Raw genomic sequence first — 21,331 nt, 5'->3', positions numbered from 1 at the left:
ACCCGCACCGAACAATACCCACACACATGCGTTTGTTGTAACAAGTGAACAGCAAGTGACATGAATTCCAAATATACAGCCTGCAGTTTACAGAATTTGATAGTGGTTATATTTAAAATGGTAGGCTTTGAAGTGATTTGTAAGATTTTGGATGAGGTCTGTGGAATAAACAGAGCTTGGTGACAGAAGAGTGGAGACTGAAATATTTCTGCTAAATGTCAGTGTGCAAGTTTTGGAAATGAAAAAAATACGACGATTTTCCTATAAAGTACTTTAAAGTATGACCATGTTACAAAAAGGATGTAGGAAAAAGAGGTCAGACACTTTTAATATGGCCGGTAGCCCCTTGTATACCCTGTAAATGTAATTCCTATAGTCCTGTGTGTAAACTGTACATAAGTATAAAAATGTGTTTGTGCATACATAAAGCATAAACATGGTCTCTGGACATATAGAGCTGGGAAAGCCTTTATGAAGCCCGCATATCCGGAGAACTGTTTATTGATCGGACTGGAGGGGGAGGAGAGGATGCCGGAGACAAAAGGAAAGGGGCCGGGGGCGAAGATTGGACCCAGGGCCATTCATCCAAAATGCAGAGCATTTGGCTTTTCACCCAGACATTACAGTGCCAAGTCCAGTGGGTGATTTCTTGCGGGCCAGGGATGCCATTGCCAAGCTCCCGCTAATAGGTGCTGCTCCCATTGGCCCGTTCATATTTCCCTCCAAGCCCTTTAACTCGCCTTCGCCCCACCTCCAGCCCTAGTTGACCAATGCAGGATAGCCCTCGCTTCCTGATTGGTCGCCGTCCCCTCTACCATAATTTTCTGGCAGCGGGGAATCTATGCAAGGGGGACCCAATCAGCGTTTCAGGTCTGTTTGGTCCTAGTGTGGAAGTGAACTAAGCAGTGTGCTACAAGGGTTTGCCAGAGACACTTGAAAACGAGGCAGAGAGCCTAACTGAGCGGGAGATTCAAAAGTGCTTCTGTGCTGCAGGACAGATCCCGGAGAAGCAGAGAGCAGACCTTTTACTGTAAGTGGGATATTCGAAAGTGCTCAGCTGTGAATTGCACCAGAGGTCTGGACGGTCTCTACCCCCAGGAGTGGAAGCAAACTCCGGATAAGCTCTGGAAGTGGCGCCTGCCTCTAGGTAGCTAGGATTCCCCCTGTATTCCCTGTTTTGGTAAGTGTAAGCTCTGTTTGCGATTTTATGCTGTGCTTGCTGTTTCGGGCCAGATCCCGGTGTAAAGTTCTGGTCTTCCATGACACACAGCACTTGACAAACCTACACATCTTTATATATATATATATATATATATATATATAAAAAAAAAAACACAACGCTCTACTTGTTTTTTCCACCAATCTTTATTCCGAAAAACAGAGTGAAGCAAGCTTGTTAGAATGAACAATTATGACAGAACAAAGGGGCATAACAAAAAAAAGTACACATTAATTTAAAAAAAAATCTTCATTGAGGGACAATTCTCAAAGAGATATCAACTGGGAACACACATCACATACAGTGATGATGGCGTCAGAGTACACGGAAACGGCTTGGAGATGTTTTTACAATGATGAATAGGGTTATTATTTTTTTTTATATCTTTTCTCCTCCATGGTAATATATATAAAAAAAAATTCTAGTACTCCTCATTTTTGTTTCACAAGGTATTTTGCAGAAATACATCATACCACTACAAACTCTGAGTGAATACTGATGTTCTGCTACAGAAGTTTGAAACCAGGGTTCATCTTCATAATGTATTGTTTGTTGTTAAAGATGAAAAAAAAAGACCCCAACAAAAAAGTGCATATTAATCAGACTAAATCTAAACTGCGGGACCCTTCTCAGAAAATCAGAAAGATCAATTAGGAAAAAACACACAAAAAAATATTCAACCATGAAAAAACCACATACTGTATATCAAATATTTTTTTTTTTTTATAAATTACATTTTCACTTAAGTTACTAGTGTTATCCATTTTGTGCTGCCAACTTTGTTTATGCCAGGAAATGTATAGCACTCATATGCAAAGCATTTCCATCCAATTTGTTTATCGATTTATACGCTCGGTAAATAAAGATACTCTCCCAAAACAGCTACAGGGAGCCAGGTGTTCATTTCTTATCATCTGACCAAGTCACCTCGTAGCCACTATAGTTTTTCTTCAATATTTCAGCAGTTACTGAATGATCTGCTTTGCCATAGCCCTAAGAGAAAAGGAAGAAGGTATTATATTCTATTAAAAAAAACAGCTGTAGTTGTGAATACGTATACACTGAAGATGGTTTACTATGGTTGAGAGAAATAAATACTGTGGTTTGAGAAAGAGGGACAAAGTGCTCAACACAATGGTTTCGAAGTTGGAGATAAAGGCACCAATGCTAGCTCCTCATGACCTCGGTCAAGCCTCAGACACATGAATATAGCTATTACTTGTGTAGTACTTACACAAGTACAATTAGTAGCCCAGTAGGTAACTATTAAATGAAAATATAATTGCACAAGTCGTATAACCAATTGTTATTGATGGGAACCTAGAATCAAACATCAAAAGTTGACATATTGCAAGTTACATTGTTCCCACATTCTGCCATGTCCAACCCAACTAGAAAATTAGATGACAGGACTACTTGTAACTGGATCAAATAGACCTGGGGCACAAGATGCCCCACAATAATATTAAAATAAAAACAACTTTAGGCTGTGAAGCAACTTTAATTTTCTCAAGTAAAGCTACAGTACGTGTCTAAATTTGGCTCATTGCTGTCCATAAGAGTTCCTCATCTAAAATGTCCTCAATACATTTATTTTGTCCTTTATGTTTTTAAAACGAAGCGCGTTATTCATTAAATTGCAATAGTGTCGATCTCAATTAAGTCAACAGGAGTTTCTGTGCGATAGTACCCCGAACGACACTAGCAGTGTACTTATGGGGTTATTAATTTAACTGCTAGTATCATTCGGGGTACTAGTACTCCTGTAGTAAATACTTCCCAATATGGACTTTTAAAAATATATATCAAATTAATTCAATTTCTGTTAACGCCAACTAGGTACTATAATTTCTGCTGATCATCTAACACAGGGTTTCCCAAACTTTTTTTCCCGTGACCCGGTTATTTTTGAACTTTTCCTTCGTGACCCACTAAAAATTTTATCGCCTATAGGGCCTGCAGACACACACACACACACAGCCACTGACACACACACACACAGCCACTGACAGCCACGCAGCCACTGACACACACACTGATACATACACACAGCCTCTGATACACACACACGCAGCCACTGACACACACACACGCAGCCACTGACACACACACACGCAGCCACTGACACACACACGCAGCCACTGACACACACGCAGCCACACAGATACACACACACACTGATACAGATACACACACACACACTCGCTCTCCCCTATACCCACACACACTCGCTCTCCCCTATACCCACACAGACACAAACAGTGAATTACAGGCAACGACGGATGTGAGTGACTGGAGAGGGGGCCAGGGGCACTTGGGTGGGAGGGAGGAAGGGGGCCAGGGGCACTTGGGTTGGACCAGGGGCACTTGGGTGGGTGGGAGGGGGACCAGGGGCACTTGGGTGGGTGGGGGACCAGGGGCACTTGGGTGGGTGGGAGGGGGACCAGGGGCACTTGGGTGGGTGGGAAGGGGACCAGGGGCACTTGGGTGGGTGGGAGGGGGACCAGGGGCACTTGGGTGGGTGGGAGGGGGACCAGGGGCACTTGGGTGGGTGGGAGGGGGACCAGGGGCACTTGGGTGGGAGGCAGTGACTGGGTGGGGTGACTTACCTTGCCGCCGGACGCTTTCCCCTGCTGCCCCCGATATCTCCTGCTGCCCGGGACGGGAGGTGGGCTTGGGGGGACGGGAGGTGGTGCCACGGGAGGTGAGCTCGGGAAGCTGGCTGCGGGGGGAAGCACGCCGCAGTAGGAGCTTGAACTTCCCCCTCCGTCACACGTAACGTGCGGGCCGCAGAGGAGCTGGTACTTCCTCCTCTGTCCCACGTTGGGAGCGGGGGGGGAGGAAGGGAGCAGGCCCTGCTTGCCCTGCGCAAGCGCGCGGGACCGCAGGGGGAAATCGCCGGCATTTTTTTAAAATTGAGCAGGGGGGACGGGAGACACCGCGTGGCCAGCCTCGCTGCGACCCGGCAATTTTGGTGCCGGGTCGCGACCCACCGTTTGGGAAACGCTGATCTAACACAACCACAATTCAAGATGCTGACATAAGAAATTATTCTGCTACAGTACTTAAAAATAAAAAATAAATAAAATGCTTACAGTGGATTCACCAAATACTCTGATCTTCTTGTCTTTGCAGTTATGTTCGATCTTTCCTCCTCCAAGGCACTTACATTCGAAACCTAATGCTTGCATTTCAGGGCTTACTTCCTCAAATATGTTATCTATGTTTAAAACAGTAAGAGGCAGAGTATGTCAAAAAAAGATAAGAACAATATGCAGCATATACACAGTATATTCAGCATGAGCACAGCATAGGGAAACAAAGAAAAGTGTACACTTATTTTAGTTATTTTTCATGGCAAATCTGAAATGCCCACTCAAATGATAATTGCAATCCCAAACAAAACCAATATCGCAAATCGAAGTATATAATGAAATTTGGGAGAACCAACATTTTCATATAGTAAGTGGCCCATAAATTAATGCTGCTCAAAAATAATAAAAGAACCATAACTACTGTATGAGAAACATTTTTGGAAGTGCTGGAAATACATATCAAATCAATAGCCTAATGTTCTGCACAAAACTTTTTTTTTAGGTTTACCCCCATTCTGCAGAAACTGTTTCCCCATTTACGAAAACAACATATATTTTTTTTAAACGCTGGACATGCAGTACTGGTTATTGTTGGTAGTTTGCATGTACACAAAAAAGCTCTTCAAAGCTGACAAATTGTAAAGCCCCAGTATAAGGAACACATATTGCATTTCAAATAGAATGACAATATTTAGTTGAGTGTAATCTGATGTATTTTATTTCGATAGTTTAAAGCAGCTGCTCAAATTTTTTTTTAAAGATTGGGATCAGTCGGGGTACAGGAGCGAAACAGCTCCAAAGATCTACGCCCCCTCCCCCGACTCCCTGTTCACAAAATACTTACAGTACCTGTAAATGTAGCAGTGTTTAGTTCCCTCAAGGGAAAAGAGGCAAATTAAGTCTCCCATATGAGGCCTCGGGCATGGTCAGCGCCCGTGCTGAGGCGCGCTGGTGCTTACCAGTGAGCCCCTGCAGCCGCAATGTGAGCGGCTTTAGTAGGGGCTCGCCTACGCAAGCGTGCGGAAGCGTAGGTTTTATCTAAATGTTAGATTTCGCGCTCCTGGGAGCGCAGGGCCAGTCACGTGAGCGGTTCGCCCAATGAGGGCGAACCAGCTCCGTGACGTCACTGGCCCGCCCCCCCGACGGCGCGCTAACCAAGGCCAGGGAAAGCACCCGCTTTCCCTCATCCTCAGCGCGCCTCCGTACGGCTGCTGCAACCCCGGACGCAGCCTGACACGTGGCTATGCAAAATTGCAACTTAATTGGTTGCAACTTTCAATTGATGTGGGTGATGCTGGGGATTTAAATACTAGACAGTAACCCTGGTTTGTTTAGCGGTAAGAATCGGGAATTGGGTATTTCCTGGAGCTGAAAACAGTGCTGTTCAGCTCCTGGTTCCCATCCTAAAAATAAAATAAGGGGGGGGGGGGGGGGAGGAGGGAAAGACAGCAGGATTTTTGCTTAAGATAAAAGGAAATGCTTTTGCTATTTTAAGGCCCAAAAGTTGAACTCTTAAAATTACAACAAATTGAATTACAATATATAAGATCACATTTTAATTACAGGCTTTGAAAATTCATGGCATGGCAACATGACGTCGGAGCGGAGGTAAGAGGGGTGGGGGGAGGTGTGCAGAGAGGGGAACAGCTGGCAGGGGGGCGCTGGGAAAAAAAAGATGAGCTACCCTGCCTTAGCACATAGGCCCCAATGTTTTGAGACCTCTGCATTCCAGTTTAATTTCTGCCACATGATGTTATTAATGGATATGCTCCAAATGTAGTATGTATATCTTTATTTAGTGTCATTAATTTACATAGCGCTTCACAGCAGTAATACACAACTTAATAATGTAAATAACACAATGGGAATAAGCGCTTCAGACATAAAAGTAACATTTAGGAAAGGGAGTCCCAGGCTCGAAGAGTTTACAATCAAATTGGAAAGTAGGAAGAACGTACAGCGACACTAGGAAGATATTCTGGTAAGTGCGTCTGCAAGGGGCTAAGGTAGATGTATTTGGTGTATATGTACATTAGGGCCCCGGTTCTCTGCGTTTTACTTCCCGGCAATCCGCTAATACGACGGTACCGAGAAGGGGGGGGGTCGCCATGTCCGCGAATGCGCAGAAGGGAGACGTCCGATTCCGCGCATTCATAGAAGGGGGGCCGCCGAGTCTGCGCATGCGCAGAAGGGGGGCCGCCGAGTCTGCGCATGCGCAGAAGGGGGGCTGCCGAGTCTGCGCATGCGCAGAAGGGGTAGGAATACAGGAAATCGCCAGTGGACATAGCAAATTCTATGTTCCGCCTTTCTGCGATTTCCGGTGGCGGCCGGGAACGGAGCCCGCCGTATGAGTGGGGCCCTACTGTATTGTATTTTACAGGTATTAGCAGCTTGGAAAATTATTACTGCTCAGCCACTTAAACGCATCTGGAAAACCTGTCAAAGCCTTGCGTATAAATGACAGTCTTGGCACTCGGATAACGGTCAATGTTATAATTAGCAGCTAACTAGGATACCTGCAAATGGGTCAGAGCTTTTGGAACCATTTAACCACAGAATAATGTAACGTCATGTCAAAGGAGCCAAAGGGTGATATTTTGATATATGTACATGTAGCCCTTTTTGTGAACCCCTGCACTAAGGAACTACTGGTGTTGTGTGTTACCTGCGGCTTCAGGAGCTCTAAGCCTCCGCTGTTGGGGAGCCTGGGGTCATACCCTCACTTATCATGGTGCAGCGCCTCCACTTACCCAGGATCCCCATAGTAGAGGATCTACCCTGAGCGAGAAAACATAACAATCGTATTGTGCAACAGGCAACCTTTTACTATTGATATTAACCAATGGAATCTTGCAGAGTATACATAACATGCGTAAGACCCTTATACTCTACAATTACAACATAACACACTGTGGCTCGGCCACACCTTGATAGGGATAATGTTCTGTACACAGGTGGCTCTGCCACTCTCCCAAGGAGTATGTCCTGCAACTATTAGCTGTATGGAATAGTTTGATGGCACACTAGTGCCCCCAATTAGTTAGTGGGAGGCGGGATCAGCGCCTGGTGACCGGTGTAGGTGCACTTGTTGACTAACGATACCTTCCGGTCACTACGGTGACCACACCACTTCACAAAGGGTCCGTAGTATTGCTCCAGCCTTGCGCCGACACTCCGCTATGCTGTGTGGTCTGTTCTCCAGACCAAGATGGCGTCCGCGACTCCGCAGCTGAACCCGCACTAAGGGAATACGTCCCTAACTGCTACGGCCGTCCCTACAAAAGCGGCACCCTACGATGACAGGGGTAATGCTCCTGGGGGCTGGGGAATGTCTCTGACCTAAGCGGAAGGGTCACTGACCCTCCGCTCACGCACACGAGGTTCCGCCACCTTCCTCCTTCACCTCTCACTCGTGTCTCCCACCGCCCACACGCATCCTGTCTCTCTATCCAGAGTCTCGCACCCTATTGGTCCCGCACCCTCAGCCTCAGCTGACTCTCCCACAGTTCAGAGTTCAGAGTGCAACCCCCAAAGTCCCTCCAGATTGGTTGCCTTTCACGCGCTTCCCTCACGCATGCGCAGCCTGACTATTCACACAGTGACCGTACTGGCAAAAGAACAGTATGGCGCTTCCTTTATTAGTGACAGCGCGGAACCCTCATATATATGTATACACATCCTTACATACATATGCAATATTTTCACAATTCTTTTATGCTGCATGATTTGGCATTATTTCATGGGCACTTTAGAAAGACATTTTGGCACAATACATTACAATATTAGGGGGCTGCCAACACATCAGTTGTATAGTTAAAATCGGAGCCCCAATCTAAGTCACTCCTTACCACAATCATTGAAGCATATAAACCCATACATGCATTTAATTAAGATCTGTATACATCTATTTTCAAGTGTAATTTAGATGCTTTTTACATCTTTCCCTAGTGTAGCAATGTATTTTCCACCTGTTGTGCCTCTGGATCACCAGCTATTAAAGTAGTTGAAAAAGTGTCAACTACTACTAAAAAAAAAAGGAAGAAAATACAGCTTTAAATAAAAAATGTATATTTTATTGTGTGTGTCACTTATTGGAGGCCACAAAGCCCCCCCCCCCCATCTACCACTAAAGAATTATTTAAATTTACTTCACATATCTGAGAATACCCCAACCAGTGTAATACCCCCAACCTGTGTAATACCCGCAGCATGAGTGAGCCTGCGGGACTGACACCTAATGCCCCTGCAGCAGCCAGGGTAACTGTGCTAGTTATTCCGTCCCGGGGATATGTGGTTCCGTCAGCACCGAGGCCACTTACTGTGGAACTCGGCGCTCTTGGTGCCCCTCACGATATCCCGGTACCGCTCCGGCTCGGCAGCCCCCGGGGTCACCCTCACCAGGATATATTTGAACAGCCCCACTGGGTCTATCTCGACCTCGGGCACGGACTCCAGTGCGGACATGGCTGGTCAGTGCGGCGAGTACACGGGAACACTCAAGAAAGCAGGGGGCGCGCGCGAGCCAAAAAATTAAAAAGTAACTGCCGCTCGCGCGCAAAAAAGGCGGGACTGAAAAAAAAAAATCTGTGTCTCGCGCGCACTAAAATGATAGACGTCACTCAAACGCACGCCGCGGCTCGCGCGCATCCAGAAGGTGGTTAACCGAAGGGTCACGTTGCGGGTAGCGGCTTTGTCACGTGTCACTCATTGCATATGACTTTCATTGGAGAGCAGTATCCTGGGAAGAGCGCGTCACTTAGTGAATAGCAGGCATTTGAAAGCAGCACAGTGGACAGTGCGGCCCAGTTATATAGGAGGCTCCATTACACATTGTCCTACCTGGAATATCCCTCCACAGAGGGAAAGCCAGGGCAATGGAAGTCGGAGAGCTAGTTATTGTAATACAAAACCTGACAAATGTTGGCAGGTACACTCCTTAAAAGACTCCTTACTCATGTATGAGGCAGCCCCTCCCTGGAGAAAAGCTAACTAAGGATAGTGGCCTGTTTAATAGGATAGAAACTGATTCACGCAATAAAATCAAACACGTTTGAGTACCGTATTGGCCCGAATATAGTACGAGCTCGCACATAATACGACCCAGAAACTGGGTGCACAAACTGGGGGGTGGGAGAATTTGTAGGGGGGCCACGGGCGGTTAATTTAAATGCCGTGGAGACGTGAGGCCTCTAACTCACCTGCTGCCAGCCAGGAGTTTGGCGACGCGGCGTCAAATGACGCCGTGGGATCACATAACCTGCAACGTCATTTGACGCCGAGCCATCGGGAGAAGGGGGGCGCGAACGCTGCGGCTCAAAAAGTTTGTGCAGCGCTGTTCTACATGAAAAATAAAAGGTGTTAGGCAGCGCATATAATACGAGGACTGTTTTCGGAAGGACATTTTTAGGAAAAAACATAGCACTCAGGCCAATATGGTATTTTACTTTTAACATGTCCATGATAAATGTTTTTTTACATGTTTAAGTGGAAGAAAATTTCAATCATTAAGAATGAATCTCATCATGTGGACCCAATTTCGCTCATTGGAAAAGTCTCACTCCTGAATTGTGAATTTCAGCCATTAGAGGGCAATAACACTCCCTGGAAGAGAAAGTCATTCGCATTGGGAAAGTGTCTCATAAAGCTGCAGACCAAGCAATATTCTACGTGTTTTTTTCTTTTTTTTTTTTAAATAAATCAGTTCTGTACTATGTGAAAATACTTGTAGCATTTAAAAAAAACAATGAAATTCTTAATGTATTATAATGTAATAAGCATTTTTTGTTTCTATAGCAATCATTTACAAAGTCACATCAACTTCCTCTTCTGAAGGGGATTCCGGCAGATAACCGAGGACTGCCTGTACGTGTAAAACTACAGTACGTCTGTAATAATCAGATATGCGGATAGCTTGAGAAAGAATAGAAAGCACAGGAACCCTCATAGCGTAGTATTTTGAATTGTATTGTATAGGTAAAAATGGTGACATATGCACGTACATGTTAAAAGTGAGCATGTAGGTATAATAACCACAGTTCAAGCGACAGAGAATCTCTCACGTCTGTTGCTGGATACCCAAGGAGCGCGATGAACGTCCTCTCGGAGTGGCATCAATCTTTCACTCTGGGTGGTAGTAGTCTTAACCTCCGCATGTCAGATCCTCCCAACACCGGAGGAAACTGCTCCAGGGAAAGCTCCTCAGCCACCAGCCCACCTGCTGAAAGAATCCCTTTACTGTCGGCGTCCTCTCCTGCTCAGCTGCTTGCCGCAGCTAATGAGGGTTCCTGCGCTTTCTTTTCTTTCTCTGCCTATCTGTTAGGTGATGACATAACATCCTCTCTCCTTTGAACCAGCAGCAGACCCTCTGATTCCCAAAGGGAAGCTTGTACCTCATATTTGATTGGTTGGTTACACTTACTTTTATACACTGTGTTGTATATATTGCCCCTTTTTCGGGTTATTTTATTTGTCATAATACTTTTTTTTTAATCACATTTAGGTCCTAGTGGACCAAGTCATTGCACTAGCAGCGCTATACAAGAACATGATTATTATTATATTATTATTACACACATTGCACACATGTTGTGCGCTCTGGACAGTTTTTATTGAACATGCGGATAGTGTGTGACCGTTTCCAATCAATAGGACATTTTCAGTGTTAAAAAATTTTTTCCCCAACGTGAAATTATGCCCTCAACAGCCAAAGCAGAGGTAATGGCAACATAATAATAAATGGGATTAGGTACAGGACTCAGAAATATGTTGATGGACATTTTTCAAGATGGAAAATAAGATCTAGGGCAGGGGTGCTCAACTCCAGTCCTCAAGCCCTACCCCTCACACACTCCCCCATGTTAGGTTTTCAGGATATCCCTGCTTCAGCACAGATGGCTCAATCAGTCCCTGCTTCAGCACAGGTGACTCAATCAGAGGCCCAGTCTTTGACTGAACCTTTGATTTGAGCCACCTGTGCTGGAGCGGAGATATCCTGAAAACCTGACCTGTTGAGGGGCTTGAGGACTGGAGTTGACTACCCCTGATCTAGAGAATATTAAGAATAATAAGTTCCATCAAGTCTACTACTCAAGACTCTGATCTTTCTATAAAATGTCTTCCAGTGCTATTCATTCAGAAAAAAAGCACTTGGCAGTTTTGCATTTCTCTGTGTCTTCCCGACAGAACAATGTTTTACTTACAACAAAAGAAAAAGAAAGTTTGTAGACAGACAGATGTGATCTGTTCTGCAATGAGAAAAATAAGAGATTTTGATCCATAAAATGATTCAAGATTATGCATTTTGTAGCCAAGGCTATTTCTGACTGTTTTCTGCAGGAGTTAAATTCTTGAATAGTAATTTATATGAAAATGATACAATAAGTTATCTGTATAATGTAAGTTAGCTGTAAGGCATTGTTATGATGATAATAAATGGTTACATTAAATTACAGGGCTATTTATACATTATATTTAAAGACGTTGCATGAACAGTTAAAGATAATATATGTTACAGGCGTATTACTGTATATGTAACCATTAGAGACCAGATTAAAATGTGAGACAGCTTTAGTTTGGAAAGAATTTAGATTGGTGACAGCCTTGAGAGTCTCAGGTAGATTGTTTCAGTTGTGTGGTGCACGGTAAGAGAAGGAGGAGCGGCCAGATTCTTTGTTGAAACTTGGGACAGTGAACAGTCTTTTGGAGTCATCTCAGGTGATAATTGCTGCATGTGGTAGGGGTGAGGAGCTTGTCTAGATAGGTGGGTGGCCTGGCAAGACAGGACAAATTAGCTTTGCGCCTAGACTCAAGTGATGGCCAATCTAGTTCTTTGAGAATTTTGCAGTGATATGTGTTGTAGTTACATTGGGAGATAAAGCAGCATATTGAGTTGTAGAGGGTGTCTAGTTTGCTAAGGTGAGTTTGGGGTGCGGTACCATATACAATGTCCTCATAGTCTATAATTGGCATTAGCATCTGCTGTGTGCTGTGCTTTCTGACCAGCTGCTTTAGGGACAATTTGTTCCTATAAAGTACACATATTTTGGCATAGGTTTTGGATGTCAGGGTATCAATGTGAAACCCAAATGTTAAATGGGAGTCAAACCTTGAATAGTAATTTATATGAAAATGATACAATAAGTTATCTGTATAATGTAAGTTAGCTGTAAGGCATTGTTATGATGATAATAAATGGTTACATTAAATTACAGGGCTATTTATACATTATATTTAAAGACGTTGCATGAAAAGTTAAAGATAATATATGTTACAGGCGTATTATATGTAACCATTAGAGACCAGATTAAAATGTGAGACAGCTTTAGTTTGGAAAGAATTTAGATTGGTGACAGCCTTGAGAGTCTCAGGTAGATTGTTTCAGTTGTGGGGTGCACGGTAAGAGAAGGAGGAGCGGCCAGATTCTTTGTTGAAACTTGGGACAGTGAACAGTCTTTTGGAGTCATCTCAGGTGATAATTGCTGCATGTGGTAGGGGTGAGGAGCTTGTCTAGATAGGTGGGTGGCCTGGCAAGACAGGACAAATTAGCTTTGCGCCTAGACTCAAGTGATGGCCAATCTAGTTCTTTGAGAATTTTGCAGTGATATGTGTTGTAGTTACATTGGGAGATAAAGCAGCATATTGAGTTGTAGAGGGTGTCTAGTTTGCTAAGGTGAGTTTGGGGTGCGGTACCATATACAATGTCCTCATAGTCTATAATTGGCATTAGCATCTGCTGTGTGCTGTGCTTTCTGACCAGCTGCTTTAGGGACAATTTGTTCCTATAAAGTACACATATTTTGGCATAGGTTTTGGATGTCAGGGTATCAATGTGAAACCCAAATGTTAAATGGGAGTCAAACCATATGTCCAGATATTTAAAACAAGTGACAGGGGGTAGGATGGTATTAGAGTTGGTTCTGATCTGTAGCTCCGTTATTGGTAGTTTTAGAAATGTAGCCTTGGTGCCAAATACCATTGTTACAGTCTTGTCAGTATTTAAAAACAGTCTGTTTTGGGAAATCCAATTTTCAAGTCTCGAAAAATCAGATTAAAGTATGTGTCCAGGGTCGGAGAGGCTATGGCTGTATGCATATAAGATTGTATCATCCGCATACATGTGTATTGAAGCTGTAGGTAGATCATTGATGAAGACTGAAGAGTAGCGGCCCCCGAATAGAACCTTGCAGGACACCGCAGGTGATAGCCAGGGGGTTGGAGTTAGAGCCTGAGATAGACACATGTTAGGATCTACCTGATAGGTTGGAGTGAACCAGTTAAAAGCATGCTTACCTATTCCAGAGCACTGCCGTTTGTTTAGCAAGATAATATGATCAACTGTATCAAAAGCCTTTGCAAAATCTAGGATTATTGCACCAGTAAGTAGTCCCAGTTCCATTCCACACTGAATCTCATTGCAAACTTTTAAGAGGATAGTTACTGTAGAGTGTTTGAGGCGAAAGCCAGATTGGAGTTGGCTAGGGAAATTTGTCTTGGTATAGTAATCGCTTAATTGAGAGTGGACACATTTTTCCATGTCTTTGGATAGTATTGGGAGAAGAGAGATTGGCCTGAAGTTTGAGACAGTGTTTTTGTCTCCACTTTTGAATAATTGGGACAACTCTGGCAGTTTTCCAGGATTTAGGGATATGGCCTGCAGACAAAATAGAGTTGATTAGGGAAGCAAGTGGTATGGCAATGGCTGGGGCATCGAGTCGGAGGAATTTTGATTGCAGTAGGTTAGGTCCACATTGGCTGCTTAGTTTTAATTTCAGAAGCGCTTGTGTAATCTCTTCAGATACTGGGACAAATTGAAAATTGTGGGCAGTGTTGGAAGAAGGGGGGCTATAGGTGTTTTTCCAAAATGAGCTTCATGTGTGTAGTGGTGCTTTGCTAGTAGGGAAGTAGCACAATCCACAACGTATTCATTGAATGCTTTTGAAATGTCAGTGGGATTTGTCGGAGTAATGTCATCCTTTTTGATATTAGATGGTTGTTGATGGTTAGAAGGCTTGTATACATTGTTGATGACCTTCCAGAAGTTTGCTGGATTTTATGTATTCTGGTGAAGATTGTTATAGTAATATTGGGCTTTTGCGTGTCTTGTTTGCCTTGTGCACATATTCTGCAGGCATCTGTAGTTATTAAGATCCTTGGTAGTGACAGTTACTATGTAGTTTTTCACAAGGCATCCCTAAAATGATAAAGCGCAATAAGGCCGGTTGTAACTCAAGGAAGATGAGCCTCCCCTACTCTTATTCTGCGTAGCGGAGCATGGGTATCACAGAGTTTTAAGAACTCTGTTTGGAAATAATCAAGTGAAGAATCAGGGTCAGGTATCGAGTCGATTCTGTACCAAGTTGGCAAGATCAGCCAGAAACTGTTGTGGGTTAAAGTTTCTAAATGTTCTAGTGAGTAGACTTTAGGGCTTGATTTGGAGGGTCTGATTTTCCTTACGCAGTACACTATTGCATGGTCACTGAAAATTTCAGGTAGGATACCAGAGGATTGGATTCTGTTGGGACTAGATGATGCAATCCAGAATGGTTGTGAGATTTTAGGTTTGCCCGTGTGGGTTTGGAAATTAGTTGGGTTAGGTTTAGCGACTTGAGTTGTGTCTGGATTTTATTGTTTTTAGTGTCAAGCCAATTGAAGTTGAAATCCCCAAGAACTAACAGCTCACACTTCCCATTCAAAGAGGAAATTGAGCCAAGTAACTTGAGTGATATCAGTCAAGGATTGTAGTGGGGCTTTAAGGGGCGGTAGATGCCAGCAACAAGAATGGCCTTAGAGAAAGGGAGGCAAATTTTGCCAACTAGGATTTCAAAAGAGGGTGGGCTTGGTGGGCAATTTAGCAGAGTAAATTTTAAGATGTCTTCCATATAAAGTAACACCCTTTCTCTCTTTGACCTATCTTTCCTAGAAATGTAGTATCCCTGAATGGCGATAGTTGCATTGAAGGTTTTAGGTGTTAGTCATGTTTCTGTGAGAATGATGGGTTTGGGTTTATGCATAAGGCACTATGGGCCTCATGCAGTAAGCGTTGATAAGGGAATTATCGCCATTTTATAGGCAAAATTGGGTTTGAGATTCAGTAAGCGCCGATAAGTGCTTGATTTCGCCAGGTTTCGGAGCCGATTATTTTGTTATGGCCAGTCGGCTGCCGATAATCCTGTTTTCGCCACTTATCGCCACTTTTTTAAATCGGCTGGATTCAACAAAAAAAAACAGCTTATCGGGCCTGATCGGCACTACGAAATTGAGATGTTATGGCCAATTTCTCCCGCCAACTAAAGTTGGCAGTTTGGAGGGGAGAACGATCGCTAAGGCTGCCGCAACGGCAGTTAGAAAAAAAAAACTTCTGTACATCAATGGAGTCAATGGAGCGGGGACGTATAACAGTATAGTACTGTTTACGTTTCATTGCTCACAATACAAACGTCATTTGCATTACAGTGTGGGGGCATTCCCTGCATTGTGTCACAGCTGACGTGTATTATTTGCATAACATTATACTTTTACATGTTTGCAGCATTTGCGGGTCACATTACTCATCATGTGATGATGTGCCAAGGGAAAATACTATACTCAACTCTTAAAGGAGAACCTCACATCATATCACACATTTTAATGAACTGAGCGACAATTATTTACATGATGTTACACATGTCACACATGTCACACATACACAGTATATTCATCTTCCTTTACATTACACAATGCTAGTAATGTGTCACGCATCTTTAAACGTTCATGTACATCTGTATTCTCATGTTTACATATACTTTTGGGTCCTCCCTATTTTCATGACGTCACTTATTGGACGCTCAATCACATTGCATGTTTACATTGTAACCGTAGCATTACAAGCACTTCAACCTAACTTATACACACATGTACAGTAATTCAGCATTGGGACACCTTGTTAACTCATTCTATACCAACTATCCTCCTTACAGAAATGCATGCATATGCACACGACTATTCATTGTTGTCAACATGTCACAATAACATGCCTAATTACACATGTTACACAAAACTTTTCCCACGTCAATCTCAGCCTTTTTGCCTAATTACTTGACTGACTGTTGCGTTCACAAGTGTTACATGCATTGCACATGCAACTATTTATTTGCAAGCAATGTTTCTACAAAGGTTCACGTCACATCATTGCCAAATATCATCATTCCCTGCAGAATACACACAACAAATACTTATAACAAGAACTGCACACAGCTTGCCACAGAAGTACTTTATTATGTTAATGTAACACCTTGCATTTTACTATGTCACCTGACATCATCACATACCTATTTAAAGGACGCCCATTACCTGATCATTCACAGCTACTCATTTCAAAATGTTGAGATTGTTTAGGAGACGGAGGAACATTCTTTTCTATGACATGCTTGATGATGAAGACAATCATATAGGGCAAGGGAGGGACACACCGAGGGACAGTGACAGTGACAGGGACAGTCACGCGGATACGACAGAGACAGGGAGAGGGACAGGAGATCAGAGGAGAAGACAGAGGAGACAAGTTGTGCCTCGTCCGCGTCTGTACAGGGAGAGAACCCTGTTAGATGGGATGAGTGAGGAGGAGATTGTAAGTCGCTATCGTTTGAGTTCAGCAGCAATCTTAGCTCTTTATCAGGAGATAAGGGGAGATTTAGATTTTTTCACAGCCAGAGGTCGTGCAGTCCCTGGGCTTGTTAAAATGCTGTGCTCATTACATTATCTTGCTTCCGCGTCATACCAGACAACTGTGGGCATAGTGGGCGGGGTCTCGCAATCTACATTCTCGCGGGCCTTGACCCAGTTTCTCTATGCACTCAATAGACGCGCTAGGAATTATATTCATTTTCCTACAGAGGCGACAGAGTGGCTGGAAGTCAGGACTGGCTTTTATAATATAGCAGGGATACCATGTGTGCTGGGTGCAATCGATTGCACACATGTTGCTTTGATTGCACCTAGTCAGAGTGAGCATGTGTACCGCAATCGGAAGCACTACCATTCACTCAATGTACAGGTGGTATGTGATGCGACGATGAGGATAATGCATGTGGTACCCAAATTCCCTGGTTCCAGTCACGATTCCTCCATCCTGAGGAACTCTTCAGTCTTCCATGCGTTCGAAGAGGGACATTTTGAACATGGTTGGCTGCTGGGTGAGTACACATTTACATGTTATAACACAAAACACATTTTTATTTAGGAATGTTGGCATTGTACAATTTGATCACTAATGTCAGCTTATGTGTGCTCCATTCATTATAGGTGACTCAGGATACGGAATTAGGCCGTGGCTCTTGACTCCGGTGCTAAACCCTCAAACTGAAGCAGAGGAGAGGTACAATGCAGCCCATATATCTACAAGATCTGTTATAGAGAGGACATTTGGCCTACTCAAGACCAGATTTAGGTGTCTGGACAGAACTGGTGGGGCTCTTCTATACAAGCCTCAAAAAGTGTCTGATATTATCCTTGCCTGTTGCATTTTGCACAATGTTGCACTCAGGCACAATGTACAGTCAGACCTAGCTGAGCCTGTGGTAGACGAGCATCCCACCCATGTAGCTGCTGAAAATGAACAAACAGCCAGTGGTGGCCAGACACGCCAGAATCTCATCAATTCATTTTTTTCTTGTAAGTAAAAACATATATGTTCCAAGTTATACTTTTATACTTACATTATGTTATCTTAACAATAATGTTTTTTTATATACCCTTCTGGTAGGACACAGATGAATATGGGTTGCACACCTTTCTTCTCTCTGCTGTGTGCACAAAGGGATGTGGCACCGGTATGTTATTGTTGCACAGGTTATATAATCCCTCTTCAATTTTACTTTAGTTGTGTGTATGTGAATACAACTGGGGTAATAAAGCACTAATATTTTAGCATTGTGTTGTTCCTTATGCTAACACAATACACATATTATGCCCATACTCATTCATGCTTCTAGTATGCTTACATACAATGTTATTGGTGCAGTGTAACATGTACATCCATATGATGTGTACACCAGCCTGATTTACATTTTGAATGTCATGAAATATACATGGTGTTGCACATTTAACACCAAATACACACTTTGCTGTGTTGTTTACGGTACTGAAGATGGCATGTCAATGTTTGCAATTTATATATTGTTCCTTTGCATTATAGGTATATCTCCAGTATGACTGATCATGGTATGTATATTTGCTGACATCTCTCATAAGATGTGCCTACATCAATCTTCCTATAATTATTTGTAGTAAAAACCCAACATATTGGTTTAAACACAAATGTTACATATATGTACTTTCTGTATCATGTATATGCATTTAGCTACTCTTGAGCTTTCATGTGCATTGTATTAGAAAATGATTACTCCCATTTCATCACATTTTATGTATGTTTCCTTATAAATTCCATTAATGTAATATAGAGGTGTTTGGAGACAAGGGGATAACTGTAGTTATTTCTTTACTTACGGGAGATCATTCATCACGGATGAAATTGACTGATCATAAAACTCCATGCATGAATGCCTGCAATCACAACAATGCGTACTACATCTTATATTTAGCAATGTTGGTGTTTTGTAATGCTAGGAATTAATAGTCAACATTAATTTAAATTTGTGACATGTGTATGTATAAGTCACACGTGTGTGGATGTGTCCTACATGTACCAAGTGTTAAACTGTTAACAGAGAAGACAAATTTGTCGCTAATGTTACTGTCATTTAGCATTTATAATTTACCAATATGACAATGTTGGTAATATTTTTGGAATATAAATCACGTCACTTCATCATTATCATGATGATAATTATCAAGTATTTTCACAATTGTAACGTCAATCACGTGCACATTAGCATAGACACACTTTGTAAGACAACTGTTTGTGTCTGTATCAATTTGTGTAGGATCCATGTATAACACCGACAAATGATAACACCAGCTTTATTATGGTAGCTTATATCATCATATTGACTATACTATGTATTTTTATAACGTTTAATAAACACAGTAAACTATAGTTAGTTAGGTTAATGAAATATACACAGAAACGTACTTCATTACATGATGTTGATGTCATATTCAGAACTTCATGCATTGTAGGGGACCACAACATCTGGCCAATAACATTATTTGCTACAGTCCCAAACCATTTTATCAACATACCCATGTAACAAGAGATTTTTAACAATAAATGGCTAGTTGGTTGTAAGTGTCCTTTACATTGGGAGAAGGAGTGGCTCAGTGAGTAAAGACACACACTGGCACTGAGAGTTTGAAGCAGGGGAGTCTGGTTCAATTCCCGGTGTCGGCTCCTTGTGACCTTGGGCAAGTCACTTTATCTCCCTGTGCCTCAGGCGCCAAAAAATAAATTGTAAGTTCCACGGGCCAGGGACCTCAGCCTGAAAAATGTGTCTGTAAAGCGCTGTGTACAACTAGCAGCGCTATACATGAACATGCTCATATTATAATTATTCTTATTCTTATTATTATTGTTACATAGTTTCGACAGTCATACGTTCCATTACACAATAGAATACACAAATGTGTTAGCAGAGTGGGAATGGTTGTTATATATAAAACACACCATGCCATAAAATGATAGTAGTCATTAAAGAACACTCAATAAAAATTCATGAGGCACTATTTTGCAACATCATTATGTTAATTAAGTGCTTATGCAATATAGGCATAAGGGTATCACATTTTTAATTGTTTGTTAATAAGCGCTGCAAGCAATATAAAATTAGTTCCATATGTAGTATAGTAGTCGGTGACTCCTCCTCACAATCATCTCATATAAAGGTAGACTCTTCTGAAATCATACATTGATCCGATTGTATCTTCCCTGACATCTCTGAAATACAGCAAACACATGATGGTCAAATATGGCACCTTACTATATATGTATCCGTGACAACGCATTACACAGCTCTATATGATTGTGTACATACACACGTCACTCACTTATATGTTAGAAGTACAAGTGTACATCAGTATGTAATGTTTCTTTAAATTTGTAGCAGGCATAACTATGTATATGATGTGAACGTTGCCTGTATACTGAAAAATGTGCGCGCACATCTTAGTGTGCGCACGCACTTCACGCTTGGCTGCACTAACTGTTAGCGCATGCGCAAAACAAAGCGTACGTTGTGCGTTCAATACATCTTGAAAATACCATTAAACATAAAATCTTTATTTCAAATACAATGAATACGAAACTACATTCGTTCTAAACGAGTACATCTGTATTCTTTTGAAACAGACGTGTTTGGACAGAAAGGACGGCCGATAACACAATGCGCAAATGCAATACGTGTGACGTCATGTTAAACCAGCGTGAAACGCACGCTAACACTCCTCCCACTCAATTAACATTCAGCTAACGCCCAGTTGGCGCCTACAAACACTGAGCCGCACACATGACACACTGCAGTTACCGTTACTATAACAAAACATGACAGCCAATAGGCTTTGAGGCGCGCACGTCGCTTGGGGGCGGGACTTACAGCCGTAATCCTTTTTAAGGACGCCTTGGCCCATGACAAGGGTCCCACGTCATACGTGGTGGACCCGCTTTTAAATGTTGCATGATAACAAAACAGGTATGTGTTAGAGTTATGTTAAAATGCTGCTAATATGGTTAAAGGGATAGGAAAGTACGTATATTTATTCCGTCAGCAATGTGTACTACTCTTTCAGGTTATACTATATTGTATTCGGCAACAATTTCTTTGTGATCGCTACATGTTATGCAGTCTGCAATGTTACGCTGTATCCACGCATTGAAAGGGAAAATGGTGGTTAAAAAAAAAACATTTAAACGCACAGTCAACGCATAACGGTTGTTATATTTACCATTCTTCTAGAATTAACTGTTCGTCTGGCTGCAACTGGTCGCTCCAGAAATGCAAGGCATTTTCATCCACGCTTGACCCACCCGCTGAATCCAGTATGACACACATCTCCTCCATGAAGCGCTCATAGGAATCGCCACTGCTTT

General features: G+C 42.7%; 1 protein-coding gene across 1 annotated transcript; it reads right to left on the bottom strand.

Moving 5' to 3' along the window:
• Positions 1–1,346: 1,346 nt before the first annotated feature.
• On the bottom strand, positions 1,347–8,855 carry LOC142503908 (14 kDa phosphohistidine phosphatase-like). Its single transcript, XM_075616825.1, has 3 exons — positions 8,634–8,855; positions 4,315–4,439; positions 1,347–2,212 (listed from the first exon to the last, which is right to left on the bottom strand). Exons 1-3 carry the CDS (start codon positions 8,776–8,778, stop codon positions 2,120–2,122), a joined length of 363 nt encoding a protein of 120 aa, XP_075472940.1. The 5' UTR covers positions 8,779–8,855; the 3' UTR covers positions 1,347–2,119.
• Positions 8,856–21,331: the final 12,476 nt, after the last annotated feature.

This window comes from Ascaphus truei, chromosome 10 (assembly GCF_040206685.1).
Source record: "Ascaphus truei isolate aAscTru1 chromosome 10, aAscTru1.hap1, whole genome shotgun sequence".
NCBI lineage: Eukaryota > Metazoa > Chordata > Amphibia > Anura > Ascaphidae > Ascaphus > Ascaphus truei.
This window is presented reverse-complemented; position numbering and strand designations above follow the sequence as displayed.

Excerpts from the sequence above, each read along its gene's own strand:
- LOC142503908 (XM_075616825.1), bottom strand. The coding sequence starts at position 8,778 with ATGTCCGCACTGGAGTCCGTGCCCGAGGTCGAGATAGACCCAGTGGGG. Across the intron at positions 4,440-8,633 it reads CAAGAGCGCCGAGTTCCACA|ATAACATATTTGAGGAAGTA; the intron begins GTAAGTGGCCTC and ends TTTTAAACATAG. Across the intron at positions 2,213-4,314 it reads GAGTATTTGGTGAATCCACT|GGCTATGGCAAAGCAGATCA; the intron begins GTAAGCATTTTA and ends CTTTTCTCTTAG.